This window comes from Daldinia decipiens, assembly GCF_022478715.1.
Source record: "Daldinia decipiens strain CBS 113046 unplaced genomic scaffold F4813scaffold_6, whole genome shotgun sequence".
Lineage (NCBI taxonomy): Eukaryota > Fungi > Ascomycota > Sordariomycetes > Xylariales > Hypoxylaceae > Daldinia > Daldinia decipiens.
In genome coordinates, this window is record NW_026054549.1 from 229,489 (window position 1) to 241,763 (window position 12,275).

At 44.1% G+C, this 12,275-nt stretch overlaps 5 protein-coding genes and 1 non-coding gene across 6 annotated transcripts; all 6 read left to right on the forward strand.

The window, feature by feature from the left end:
• The first annotated feature begins 1,128 nt into the window (after positions 1–1,128).
• On the forward strand, positions 1,129–4,115 carry F4813DRAFT_349737 (Sec34-domain-containing protein). Its single transcript, XM_049242218.1, has 5 exons — positions 1,129–1,344; positions 1,409–1,719; positions 1,773–2,112; positions 2,172–3,110; positions 3,169–4,115. The coding sequence occupies exons 1-5, from the start codon at positions 1,231–1,233 to the stop codon at positions 3,787–3,789; spliced, it is 2,325 nt and encodes a 774-aa protein (XP_049102342.1). The 5' UTR covers positions 1,129–1,230; the 3' UTR covers positions 3,790–4,115.
• An 8-nt stretch (positions 4,116–4,123) lies between these two features.
• On the forward strand, positions 4,124–5,851 carry F4813DRAFT_349738 (putative alpha/beta hydrolase). The gene is made up of 4 exons (XM_049242219.1): positions 4,124–4,700; positions 4,750–4,820; positions 4,943–5,219; positions 5,289–5,851. Exons 1-4 carry the CDS (start codon positions 4,338–4,340, stop codon positions 5,457–5,459), a joined length of 882 nt encoding a protein of 293 aa, XP_049102343.1. The 5' UTR covers positions 4,124–4,337; the 3' UTR covers positions 5,460–5,851.
• Positions 5,852–5,990: 139 nt separating this feature from the next.
• Positions 5,991–7,969, forward strand: F4813DRAFT_349740 (putative oxidoreductase). The gene is made up of 3 exons (XM_049242220.1): positions 5,991–6,310; positions 6,383–7,326; positions 7,407–7,969. The coding sequence occupies exons 1-3, from the start codon at positions 6,251–6,253 to the stop codon at positions 7,882–7,884; spliced, it is 1,482 nt and encodes a 493-aa protein (XP_049102344.1). The 5' UTR covers positions 5,991–6,250; the 3' UTR covers positions 7,885–7,969.
• A 111-nt stretch (positions 7,970–8,080) lies between these two features.
• On the forward strand, positions 8,081–9,613 carry F4813DRAFT_349741 (DnaJ-domain-containing protein). Its single transcript, XM_049242221.1, has one exon. It carries the CDS (start codon positions 8,471–8,473, stop codon positions 9,263–9,265), a length of 795 nt encoding a protein of 264 aa, XP_049102345.1. The 5' UTR covers positions 8,081–8,470; the 3' UTR covers positions 9,266–9,613.
• Positions 9,614–9,814: 201 nt separating this feature from the next.
• On the forward strand, positions 9,815–9,909 carry F4813DRAFT_t39. Its single transcript has one exon. It is a non-coding gene; the product is annotated as a tRNA-Ser (tRNA).
• Positions 9,910–10,371: 462 nt separating this feature from the next.
• Positions 10,372–11,833, forward strand: F4813DRAFT_349742 (uncharacterized protein). The gene has a single exon (XM_049242222.1). It carries the CDS (start codon positions 10,610–10,612, stop codon positions 11,153–11,155), a length of 546 nt encoding a protein of 181 aa, XP_049102346.1. The 5' UTR covers positions 10,372–10,609; the 3' UTR covers positions 11,156–11,833.
• The last annotated feature ends 442 nt before the right edge of the window (positions 11,834–12,275 follow it).

A 12,275-nucleotide genomic window follows, 5' to 3' on the forward strand; every position in this document is an offset into this window, starting at 1 on the left:
GATATCCGTGCGGATATTGTATACGAGTAATAGCAAAGACAGTTGATTATTAAGGAGATTGGGTTCTAGCTAGCCTTTAAGAAAAAAGTATAAATAAGCCTCATATTATATATATATAGGCCTAGTAGAGCTAACTGATAGCCCTGTAAACAGTCCTAACAGGAACTATATCACGAACTATGTAGTACCCGGAGTTGACAGGATGGAATTGTAGGAATAGATGAAACCAGCTTAAGAAACTCTATAGAAATATGGAACTATAATGATCTTGGCTACCTCTTATGTACATTAGGTACTAAGATAACTCCAGTCACAAAAAGTCGTATCGTTACCCAAGACCGAGGACTCCTATCATATGCAGGATTGACAATCACATCTCAGTTTCCACCACACTGCAAAATAATGATGAACTATGATAAAGGTACCTACATAATGGCAAGATATAGTCAAGTTTAGAGTTCAAAAATACAAAGGATGGTTCCCAGAGAGGCTCGAATTCTCGGCCTTCGCCTTATTAGTACGACGCTCTAACGACTGAGCTTGGGACCAGACCGAAACTTCTTTAAGATTCGGAGCCTTGAATAAGTTCTGATCGTGCAAAAAACCCCGTAAATGAATTTCAGCAAGAAAAGTCTTCTTCTTTTTTTCTTTCTTTTTTTTCAATAAAAAATTATACATACATGTATATTTTTTCATAGGGGTCTGAATGTTGGATGTGTACTATGTATAGTCTGAAGTGTTATCGTGCGCTAAAAGGGACCGGACGCTGTCAGCCCCCAGCGAAAGTTAATGGCCTGGTCTTGGCATTTTACCCCAAGTTTAACACCACATATTAATTCAAAATCAAAATGAAAGAAAGGCCACAAAAAAACAGAAAGGAAAAGAAACTGGTTATTCAGCCTCCATTTAACTAAATATACAATTTTGTAGTTTTATCATAATTACTTTACCAGTTGTTTTGCTTTTATAATTGTTGATTATCCAAACCGGTTAAATGCCAAGACCTGGCCATTAACTTTCGCTGACAGGCTGACAGCGTAAAGGCGCTTACCTAATTTAGTAGATTTCCACGCCAGATCTTATCGGGTTGCGGCTAAATTTAGGGTCTGACACTGATAGCTACGGTTACCACGACTACAGGTGCTCAAGCCCCAAAAGTCAATGTAAAGCCACCGCGATTAGAAACAAGTTCACACTCCCACACTCCTACATACCAACCAAGGACAAACCATGTACGAAGATTCATGGTACAACTTTGTACCAGATCATACCCACAAGAGGACCCCTTCTATCCCGCAGACCTCAGGACACAGAAGAAGGGAGTCACTTCTCCAACAGCCCAATGTCAGTCTCATCTTTAAAACACCCAACGTCCATCTTCTTAACGTAATTCTAACAGCTGGTTTAGGGAAACAAGCTGTCCGATGCCGTAGAGCCGCTAGAAGAATTATTTGAAGAAGCCGAGGCGATAATTGAACCCCCCGAAGCAACCTTAAGTCGAAGGGCGAAGTCTTACTCTGATTTCTACCATGTCGTTCGTGCGCAGCTCTCTAAGGATGCCGCAGCAAAGAAGAGGCGCAAGAAGGCTAAAGAGAGGAGTTTAGAAGCGCTGATGGTTGAGAGGGTTGAGACCGTCGAAAAGATTGCCCGAAAGCAAGAACCGTCCCAATTGAGATCTTTCGATGACGAATTGATCGAGGCTAGTCAGCAGGAATACTTGTACGGTGCTTTGCGTTTAACGGATGCCAATGTGGTCACTAACAGGGGAACAGGCTTTACCAAGACCAACTAGAGATGACTGAACGCCACCTAGATGCGCTTATTGGCGATACCAATAGTGTTTTGGATCTGCTAACAGCTTTGGCTGGTTCATTCCGTGCCGTCGAGTCGCAGACGTCCTCTTTCCAGGCCCAGTGCGACGATCTCATATCAGAAGAGAGAAGATTACAAAAACTTGCCGACGAGGTTGGAACTGACTTGCATTATTATGCATATCTAGATGGCGTTACAAGGAGGCTGAATGCTCCTGGTGCTGGCCGCCTAGTGAACCACGAAAGTTTTGGCGAAATCCTAACGAATCTAGATGCTTGTATAACATTTATGGTAGAACATGTTAGTTTCTGCATGACTTGCGTACTTCCCCATGTGCACTCTTTACTGATCTGTATTAGCCTGACTACCGGGATGCCGAGTCCTACCTGGCTAGATATCAGTCTCTACTCACTAAAGCTCTTCATCTACTCGAAGTTGGGTTTACAGGCCATCTTGATCGAATCTCATCGGACATATCAAAGCAAATTTCTGCTACACAATCCGAATCTGCTAGACATGCGCTCGCATATGGTCGATTTGAGGAGATGGTACTTGAAGTGGATGGTTTAGTGGCGAATGCCCAACGCGTTATTCGTAGTTGCTATGATCAACTGGGAAACCCAACCACTGGGCAGAGCTTTGATTATTATTCTAATACTGCCGTCAACATATTTTCGTCTTACGCAGACGTGAGAGACCGTGATCTCCGTCCCATGACTCAACATGATCTCGAGGCTTTCAGAAAAGAGGTCAAGGAAGTCAACGCAGAAACCGCATGTCGCAATTTTGTCAAGCAATGCTATGAGCGATCATATGATGAAGCAAGTCTTTTCGCCAAGATCTTCTCCATAGAGCCACAGTACAACGTGGACCCCCAGTCCGCCTACGTAGCCTTAAAGTCTCAACAAAAATCACTAGTCAATGCCGCAAACATTGCCCCGATCGCAACGACGTTGCAGTCTGTCTTGCAAACAAGCGAGCTTCAATCGGTTTGTAACCTTATAGGATGGATCACAAGTGAGTACCTCCTATCAGAATACGACGAAGAAGAGACTCGATACTCGGTTCACTGCCATGACCTCACCGCTCGGCTGCTCATCGAACATCTCTGGCCCTTGATTGATGCTGCTTTCGAAGCCGAGGTTACGAAATCTATCTCAAAAGCCCCCATTTCGCAAGACTCTCTTAAGATCACGCCCGTCGTGAATGGTATCGCATCTTCCAATGTACATCCAATTACGAAACGGGCTCTCGAGCTTCTAGCTATGTATGATCAATCCATGCCGAAGGAACGAAGCGTAAGTAACACCCTCGTTTTATTTTCGCTATAGTTGAAAATTGACCTATTCCCTTTAGTCGAGCCCAGTTGTCTTCCGAATAATCCATGAGACTATTCTTGCCATGCAGCGTGCCGAATCCCGGCTAAAATCTAACAAGGCAGCTAATCCAGAGCCTGATCCTGATTTATTCATGATCAAGAATCTGCTTATTCTTAAGAATGGACTGGTGTCACTCGAGTTCGGCGATGTTAGATCTTATCCAGCAGCTATGCAGCACTTTGGCCAAATATGGGATGCTCTCAGTCCTCAAAATTGGATGGGCTTGTTCAGAGGTATTCTCGGCGGTTCCCTGTCACTCGGCCTCTGGTCATCCGCAGTTGGCGCCTCCCCAGCTGCGAATGGCAAGGCCGCACCGGCCAGAAATCAGGTGCAGCCTGAGCAAGACGTGAACGAGAAGTTGGACGAACTGCTACGGCAGAGCATCTACGCCTTTACACAGCGGTGGGGAACATTGATAAACGCAGCTAGGAGCGGAAAACGCGGCGCCAAGAGTCTGGAGGCCACAGAGAAGGAACTTGATGAAAAACTCCTGACTGCGTTTGGTGGCCAGCCTGAAGTTGTAGCCAAGCTGCAGGAAGCTATCCAGATAAATGCACAAGCCCAGAATGAGCTGAAGGCGGAAAAGGGTGTGCGATAGGAAGAACTAGTGTTTATTCCTGTCCGTGCCTGATACTAGCCATCCTCGCTGATGATAGTTGTAGTACCAGTTATTTCCACCAAGTTCATGCTGGGGAGAAACACGAGATACATTGGAAGTATGATACTGACATTCGACATGGTACTTGCACAGCTTCGAATATTACCTCATGTCTAACCTAGCAGCTGTTTTCGGATTGCAGGGAGATGGCATATGTATCCGTCTTGGCATGTAAGAGGAACCCCCCGTGACGTAGCTCGGGCGGAAGGACTAGTCAAAGAACGTATAACCTAAATAGCTCTAAATACTACTATGTAAGAACTTCACCCGGAATCTTGCCCTCATTAGTTTTGTAGCTATCCCGATATGGTCTAGTAACCGAGTGTGCCGCACCATCGGTACGGGCGATCAAAGGGACATCCTCGCAGGGAAACAAGCAAGCCTAAGTTCAAAGAACTATAGGGAGTATTAAAGATCGAAGGTAACCCAATTCAGGCCGTATCCAACCTATAAGTTCTATTATCTATTATCCTGAAGCGAGAGACACCATGGCCGCGACACAAACAGTACAAGTACCACACTTGGAAGCCCGGGTTGGGTATGCTATATCAAATAACAAGCTGGATACTTCAAAGCCGACATGGGTGCTCATCAACCCCATGTGCACTTCGGTCGAGTTCTATCGCGCACAGTTAGATAGTAAGACATTGACGGCCGCTGTGAACTTAGTGGCTATCGAGCCGCTCGGTCATGGCGTAACAACATGCGCTACGGAGCACTTCACCTACTGGGACACTGCGCTCATTGCATTGCAGGCCCTTGAGGCTTTAGGCGTAAAGAAGGCCTACGCATTAGGAACTAGCCAAGGAGGTTGGATTATCATGAGGATGGCACTGCTGGCGCCGGAGAAGGTAATTACTAAATTTTGGACACTACTTGATCTCGGCTCACAAAACATAGATACTGGGTCTCATTCCTCTTGGCACGTCGATGGATGCTGAAACTAGCGAATCCCGTGAGAAGGGCTGCTGGTGAGTCAACTTTCCATCACCAATACCCTCCCAATCCCGTCGTGATATCCCTAGACCATACTTGCCTTTTAAATGATAGTTGTAGTTGAAAAACCAGGTCGCTAACCAGGTAACCGCCGTAGGGATCCGGTCCCATTTCTACAACCATTCCTTGAGAAATGGGGTAGCCCTACCCCCAACTTCGTCGTCGGTGACGACTGGATCCAAGCCGTAATTGGGTTGGGTTTCGGATCTGCAGGAACCCCTCAAGCCCTCGAGTTCTGGACTGAGACCCTCCGTCGCGTCTACTCGGGGGACGAGGGACGCCGCAAGCTCCGGATGGCTGCCATCTGCTTGGCGGACAGAGATGGGCTGCAACTCAGACTTGGAGATATTAAATGTCCCGTTAATTGGCTACATGTAAGTTTTGTTTCCTCACCGCTTATTGATTTCTGGTTTAAGGGATAATTGTTGCTGAGACACTTCTAGGGATCTGCCGATGCCATCTTCACTTATGTAGTTGCTCAGGAGCATTTTACACTATTCACGGGCTCATGCGACGCCCAGTCTAACGTGCTCGAGGGCGGTGCTCACTTCCTGGTTGCGACGCATGCTAAGGAGGTTGAGGATGCAATTTTGGCCATGACCGCAAAGGCCTAGGCTATATTGTTACTGACAGGGCTAAGGTGTACACGTCCTAGACTTTCATATGGAATTCGGATAATTGGTCAAGACTTCTGCATCTTTACGACTGGGGTTAGGTTAGGTAGGTACGGGGGTATCAGAGGACAAAGCAAGTAGGTCATCCAATGTAAGTTTCAATAAGAGGTTGTTGCATGCCTCGAAGTTGAACTTAGCATTATTTTATACAATTGAAAACCACTCTTTGACACCAAGGCTATTTGGGCCAAACCTGTTAAGCACATCACTTGGCTGGTGTTTAGACAATGATTTGAGTGCTTGTCTCCCTAGCAGCCGAAGCCCCTGTCACTGTTGAGCCGCTGACGCAAGACAGCGTCAATAATATCAAATGCACGAATCATCGTCAACAGCCCTTGTAATGTATCATGTAGTAATACCTACAGCATGCAGTGATACATCAGAGTCCTAAAGCAGAATAGCTCGGTTCGAAGGAAGTACTGTCGAGTGAGACCAGTCCGCTCTAATATCTTGCATTCTTCGACATATGTGCCTAGGGTATTCCCCAACTATTAGTTGATTTTCAAGATACGGTAATGTCGAACTGTAGATTCCCTTAAGTTGATTCGACCTAGGTGATATAATATTAATTTTGCTATTTTTCGGCTGGTAACGGGTATTTTTGATGGCTTTCTATCTCCCCTTGACTCTCACCTACTCCTCCTTCTTTTCAATTACACCCTCATTGGTTTTATTTCCCTTTTTCGTTTTCTAGAGATTCTGGTGGTTCCCACTCATGCACTTGATCAACCATGGATCAATGGGTTCTCAGCTCCAACTTTATAGAGCCACAGTGCTTCATCGGGCCCTGCGTAAGTCTTGCTTTATTCTTGATACTTACACATATATCATCGAATCTGAGTCTAACGAGATTTGAAATTTAGTGCCTATCATTGGTGGCTTTGCTCGGTGAGAAGGTTGTATTTCCAGGAAACCAAAGATATAGCTCTTCCATTTCTTCGTATCATAGCCAACAACAATCTCGTCTCGAGCCTTTATGTGTTGTTATACCATCCACAAGCGAAGATGTCTCTACCGCAGTTCACTCACTATCCTCTATTGCAGAGTCACTTGGAGATTATGAACATAGTAGTTGTCAATTTGCTATCCGATCTGGTGGGCAAGCAAGCATTCCTGGAGCAGCAAGTATTGCTGGCGGGGTGACCATAGACCTGCGTTCTCTCAACACTATCGAGGTGAGCAAGGACAAGTCTATAGTCTCTGTAGGAGCGGGCGCTCTTTGGGGTGACGTATATTCAGCACTAGATCCTCTTGGTATATCGGTAGCTGGCAGTCGTGCGGCACAAGTCGGCGTGGGTGGGTCAACTTTAGGTGGTGGAATCTCATACTTTTCGCCGCGGTACGGTTGGACATGCGATACGGTATCGAATTTTGAAGTTGTGCTGGCCAACGGATCTATCGTAAACGCCAATGTCGATGAGAACCCCGACCTTCTGTTTGCTCTCAGGGGTGGTTCAAACAACTTTGGCGTTATCACCCGGATCGACTTTCAAACCTTCGAACAGGGCTCTATATGGGCAGGAGGGATTCTTTCTTCCAGTGATACCATAGATGAACATCTGAAAGCGTTCGTTGATTTAAATTCGGCGGAATCATATGATGAATATGCGTCATTAATCACGAATCTTGGCCATGCTGGCGGTCGCAAAACTTTCATCTTGAGCAACATCATATATACGAAAGCCGAAGAGAACCCATCTGTTTTCGAACCATTCATGAAAATATCTGCGATGGATGAGAAAGTACGCATTACTAGCATAGCAGAAATGGCGGTAGAACAGGGCTCGTACTCAAAAAATGGACGGCGGTATGTACTAGGGGTTGGAACGACCAGAGCACACGCACCATGCCTTAGGTACCTAAACAACATGCTAACACACTAAACAGCCAATTGTTCGTCACGATTACCCACAAGTCTACAGTCCCAATGCTCAACGCAGTTTACTTAAATTGGAACAAAAGTATAGAGACTATCAAAGGCGTTCGTGGCATTGTCTGGGCCATCTCGCTAGAACCGTTACCACCCGCCATTTACGCGCGATCCGCAACGTCCCATGCTTTCGGACTTTCAGACAGGTCAGATGCACTAGTCATAGCCATTTTAACTGTATTTTGGAGGAATGAGGAGGACGATTTGAAGGTTGAGATGGCAGCGCGCGAGTTATTCCAAGCGATTGAAGACGACGCAAAAAGGTTAGGCGCATATGATCCCTTCATCTACCCGAACTATGCAGCGTCGTGGCAGGATCCTATTGCTAGTTACGGGGATGAAAGGTTGCGGAAACTACAAAGAGTGAGGATGGATGTAGATCCGAAAGGGGTTTTCTCACGTCAAGTTCCTGGTGGTTTCAAGATTCCGTTCTAGTCAAGGTATAGCAGCGACGTGTCAATATCATATGTATGATACTACATATAAGAACTACTGACTAGACAAAGAATTAACTAATTACGATAATTTATCAGGTAGCTATATAATTCCCGCTCCTGGAGTGAGACTTGTATAATACGTTCCCGTTTCATGACGACATACGTGGGCTTGGTATCCCACAATGAAGCAAGAACCGGAATTCTCTGTGTCTTGTTCACAGTCAAAGCCAACACAGAGCTCTTTTTATTCAACGAGCTCTAAAAGGATACTCTTGGTTCTTTGACCCTCCTTATAACTGGAGATCAAAGACTGGGATAAACTTGATCGTTGAAGTTCAACCATGTGATTGTTTGCGAACAAAGAAAGGGATACCAAACATAAGACGGTCCATACCCAATTTACAGGAATGTCTATAATCGTTCGATACCGTTTACTCTCATCACAATATACGCCAATTACTACGTTATTTTACAGCTAACCTCAGGTGTTTGAGACACATCTACAACGACCTAGCTATTAGGTAGACAACCCTTAATAATTAGCTGACCCGTATTGAAAAGTAAATATTTCGTATTTCGACAAGATGCGCCGCGACTCTGCAATGACGAGATTTTTCAACGAGCTCCCAAGCATCGTTTGTATCGCTACGTTACTTGGCTGCTTTTACTTCACCCTTTTCCACGTTTCCACATACTTTCTCACCCCGGAGCATCCTACAGTGAAGGAATTCTCTCGTCGGCTCAAGACAGAAGGGCCTGAGAGTGCGCAACAGTTCCTGAGGGAAGGTCTTCCCCCAGACTCTCTTGACTACTATGAAGTCCTCGACATTCCACGGTTCTCGCCGATTGAAACCGTGAAAAAGGCATATCGCGAGAAGTTAACGATATATCATCCCGATAAGTTTGAGGGCGACGAAGAAGAAGCGAACATGAAAACACACCGAGCAAGAGAAGCCTACCAAGTTCTCACAAGCAAGGACCGCTGCATGTACGACTTTGGCCTTGGCTCGGGTATACGCCGTTTTGCCGACTGCAACCAAGTATGGATCGACAGAGAAGCCGAGACGTTCAACGAAAAGCGGAAAGAAGCAAAAGAGAGGAGGGAAGCACAGAAGAAAAACCCGGCGGGGAGACAAGAAAAACCACAGGAGCAGGAGAGTGTCCAGGAGCAAGAAAAGCCACAGAGACAAGAAACAGAAACCAGGGGAAAGCCCGTCGCAACTGGAACAAATGACGTCGCAGGACCTGTTGTTACAAGTGGACAGAAGCTTGTTCAAAAGGTTAAAGATATCGGCGTAGCTGCTAAAACTGCTGTTCTTTTTGTCGTGGGGTGGATTGTTGTACATTTTGGAAGGGGAACTCCTATCAGATTCCGCTAGGTTTGGAAGTCTTGGATTACATGACGATAGTTAGTGTAAGATTATGCTATGATCAAAATAGATATAGGGTTGCCTTATTAAAGTGCGGTATTGAGTGGCGGTATGGTAGACGGATTGCCAGTTTGTTCTCGTCATTCAAATCGAGAATTCTGTAAGACCAACTAGGTCTTGGAAGAATCTTTCAATTGGCACTGGATGTAGTTGCATCTAGTTATACATAATCTAGTTACTTCACTTTTGCTATTGGCTTTGAATTTGAGTACCTAATATTAGGTAAATACCTGTAAATACCTGTAAATACCAAGTACAGCCTTCTGATGATGAATATCAATTCCACTTTGTTCTGCTAACTCTTTTTTTGCTGGTGTTATTATATCCGACAGCATACCCAAATAACTCGACGCATTGATGTTAGTCTAATTCAATAAAGCATCAAAATCCACTGTAAAACCATGTTTGTGCTTTGACCAAAGATGTATATATTAATAAAGTGAATTTATCACAACTTGAACCAGGGTCTAGGATACCCCACCTTGGGAGACACCGAGAGGCACTTTGGCGGAGTGGTTAACGCGATGCCCTGCTATCCATCAATAGTCCAGGCATTCCCTTCGGGGGCGTGTGTTCGAATCACACAGGTGTCGATTTTTTTCCCCACCTAGCGAAAGGTGGGTTCTGGTGAGAGCCGAAGCCAACTACGAATTACAATAGACTTCTAATTATGCCGTAAGTTGTGCGTTCCTATGAACACGCAAATGTATATCTAATGTTTTAAATCCAAACAACTTCTTCATTATCCCTTGTATTTATATCATTGGAGTAATTGAACAACAATATTTTTTTTTAACTCTGATTGGTAATTACATTTCCACAATTCGAGTATTTCTAAACTTGTTAGTATGTCTTTCTTCTAGGTAGTTACCTAGGTAGCTAAAGCTAACCCGGTACTATTTTATAGGTAAAGGGGGTGGTGTGGTGTGCAGATACCTTTTCTATATGCAAATGCGAAATACATAATGTTAGGTACCTACCTATATAGACTGGCTCTACCAATCAATCACTCATGCGGAACTTTCCGTCTCTGCGAGAACTCGCGGGGCTTAGGAAGCAGATGCTATTGCTATGTAGGTGATAAGTGATAACCTGAGGCTGTGGTAACGGCTTGCGGCCGCGACGACCGAGGCCTCCAGGTGGCACAAGCTTTGTATTTCTTTTCTCAATGAGCCAACCGTTTAATAAGTCCAACTACCCCTCTTTCAAACGGTTTCTAAGAACTCAATTCCGAATCTTGCATTGGGTATTGAAACTCGTAACTCGTAACCAGCTCTTCGACAATAGGTACCTATGGGAATGGACACCAATATCCATCTCTACGAATCAATTCCTGAGGAAATGAGTGAATCTAGTTCAACTGTCGGGGGCGACGCAACGCCTACGCATTCGACGACGACAGGTGACCTCCTCAGTGACTACCCCATGACGCCCCCACGACGTAAAGAAACAGTACCGTGGCCAGGACACACTTTTATCATACGCGAACCCATTTCGGGGAAGCAGCTTACCATCGTCCGCGGAGAGCTCCGGCTCGAGCCGCACAAGGGTGATCAGGGTGGCTATCATTGGATCTGCGTCGAGAAGAACGGATGGCTAGGGTTCTGCGATCCTATACACAGCATGTTCATGGGCCATGATAGCCTCGGTACATTCATCGCCCAAGTCAGACATCATAAAGCCCACGAGTACTTCTGCACTCAAAGGCATCCGGATGGCGGCTATCTGCTTTTGACAAATTACAAAGATTGGCTATGGAAGATGGTAGTCGCGGAAGACGGCCAGAAACTAGTTACCACGAAGGGTGATGGCACTGCTTGGGAGTTTATCAAGGTTTAGGTGAACGGCCTATACTGTCTTGTACCATTGGGTACTGCTCTTGTCTCCGCTATTCCATAATACTTCATGTCTGATTCTTGATTCGCTCCCTCGACGAATTTTGTATTCGAAGCGATATCTACTATGTCATAAAGACATCTTGTTAAGCCCTACTATTAGCCTTCTTTTCCATATCTATACGCAAGACATTTCTTTGCGACAGCCGGCTATGTTATCTTAGGACAATGGAAAACCTAGTGGCATGAGTATTATTTCGGATTAAGTGAAAATGTAAGCCTTACTGAACTAGCTGTGTCAGGATTCTAGATGAGACATCTAGAACAAAGGACGTGTTCAGTACCTTATATAGAGATATTTCAAAGAGACTAGATGAAGTTGGCGTTCGTAGATATCTTATTGAAAACACTGTAGCTTGGCAGCTCATAACTCGGGTCTCTACTAAGACGTAGCGGTGTTTAGGCCGTGCTGAAATAGGGGCTAGGGGTAGAAGCTGAAAGGTGTTATCCTTAACAATAAAGGCCACTTCGTCAAGCAAGATCACAAAATGAAATAAATTGATCTTGGACATGATAAAAAATAAGTTAAACCACCCTTACTGGGGCCACCCTAGTGGGGGCCACCCATTTCCCATACAAAATCAACAACTTCGCATGTCTATAATTAATTTAAGAAAATAGATAAAAATATATAATCTCTTATGTTTTACTTTACAATTATTATAATAGCTTATGTATATTTTATTATATTTAAAATTTAATGTTTTAATAGTAAAATAATAAAGTATATTTTTAATGTTATTTTTAAAAATTTAAAAATTTTAATTTTATATGGGAATTTTATTAAATTACCATAAAACTTTATAAACGCTTATAACTTCTCAGATAAATAAGTTATATAATTGGCCTTAAATTTAAAAATTGTATTAAAACGTTTTTTATTTAACAATATAAATTCTACATTTATACCATATTAATTGGTAAAGTTATAAGCAATAATATCCCTTAACAGCTTTACATATAAATTTATATGTGTAATTGTTAGTGTATACTCTTGTATTCATTTCACCACAGATATTAGCCCTGCCATTTTTTCAAAAGTTTATACCTGGTGAGAATTTAAT

Excerpts from the sequence above, each read along its gene's own strand:
- F4813DRAFT_349740 (XM_049242220.1), top strand. The coding sequence starts at position 6,251 with ATGGATCAATGGGTTCTCAGCTCCAACTTTATAGAGCCACAGTGCTTC. Across the intron at positions 6,311-6,382 it reads AGTGCTTCATCGGGCCCTGC|TGCCTATCATTGGTGGCTTT; the intron begins GTAAGTCTTGCT and ends TTTGAAATTTAG. Across the intron at positions 7,327-7,406 it reads TACTCAAAAAATGGACGGCG|CCAATTGTTCGTCACGATTA; the intron begins GTATGTACTAGG and ends CACACTAAACAG.
- F4813DRAFT_349737 (XM_049242218.1), top strand. The coding sequence starts at position 1,231 with ATGTACGAAGATTCATGGTACAACTTTGTACCAGATCATACCCACAAG. Across the intron at positions 1,345-1,408 it reads CACTTCTCCAACAGCCCAAT|GGAAACAAGCTGTCCGATGC; the intron begins GTCAGTCTCATC and ends CAGCTGGTTTAG. Across the intron at positions 3,111-3,168 it reads CCATGCCGAAGGAACGAAGC|TCGAGCCCAGTTGTCTTCCG; the intron begins GTAAGTAACACC and ends TATTCCCTTTAG.
- F4813DRAFT_349742 (XM_049242222.1), top strand. The coding sequence starts at position 10,610 with ATGGGAATGGACACCAATATCCATCTCTACGAATCAATTCCTGAGGAA.
- F4813DRAFT_349741 (XM_049242221.1), top strand. The coding sequence starts at position 8,471 with ATGCGCCGCGACTCTGCAATGACGAGATTTTTCAACGAGCTCCCAAGC.
- F4813DRAFT_349738 (XM_049242219.1), top strand. The coding sequence starts at position 4,338 with ATGGCCGCGACACAAACAGTACAAGTACCACACTTGGAAGCCCGGGTT. Across the intron at positions 4,821-4,942 it reads TCCCGTGAGAAGGGCTGCTG|GGATCCGGTCCCATTTCTAC; the intron begins GTGAGTCAACTT and ends TAACCGCCGTAG. Across the intron at positions 5,220-5,288 it reads GTCCCGTTAATTGGCTACAT|GGATCTGCCGATGCCATCTT; the intron begins GTAAGTTTTGTT and ends AGACACTTCTAG.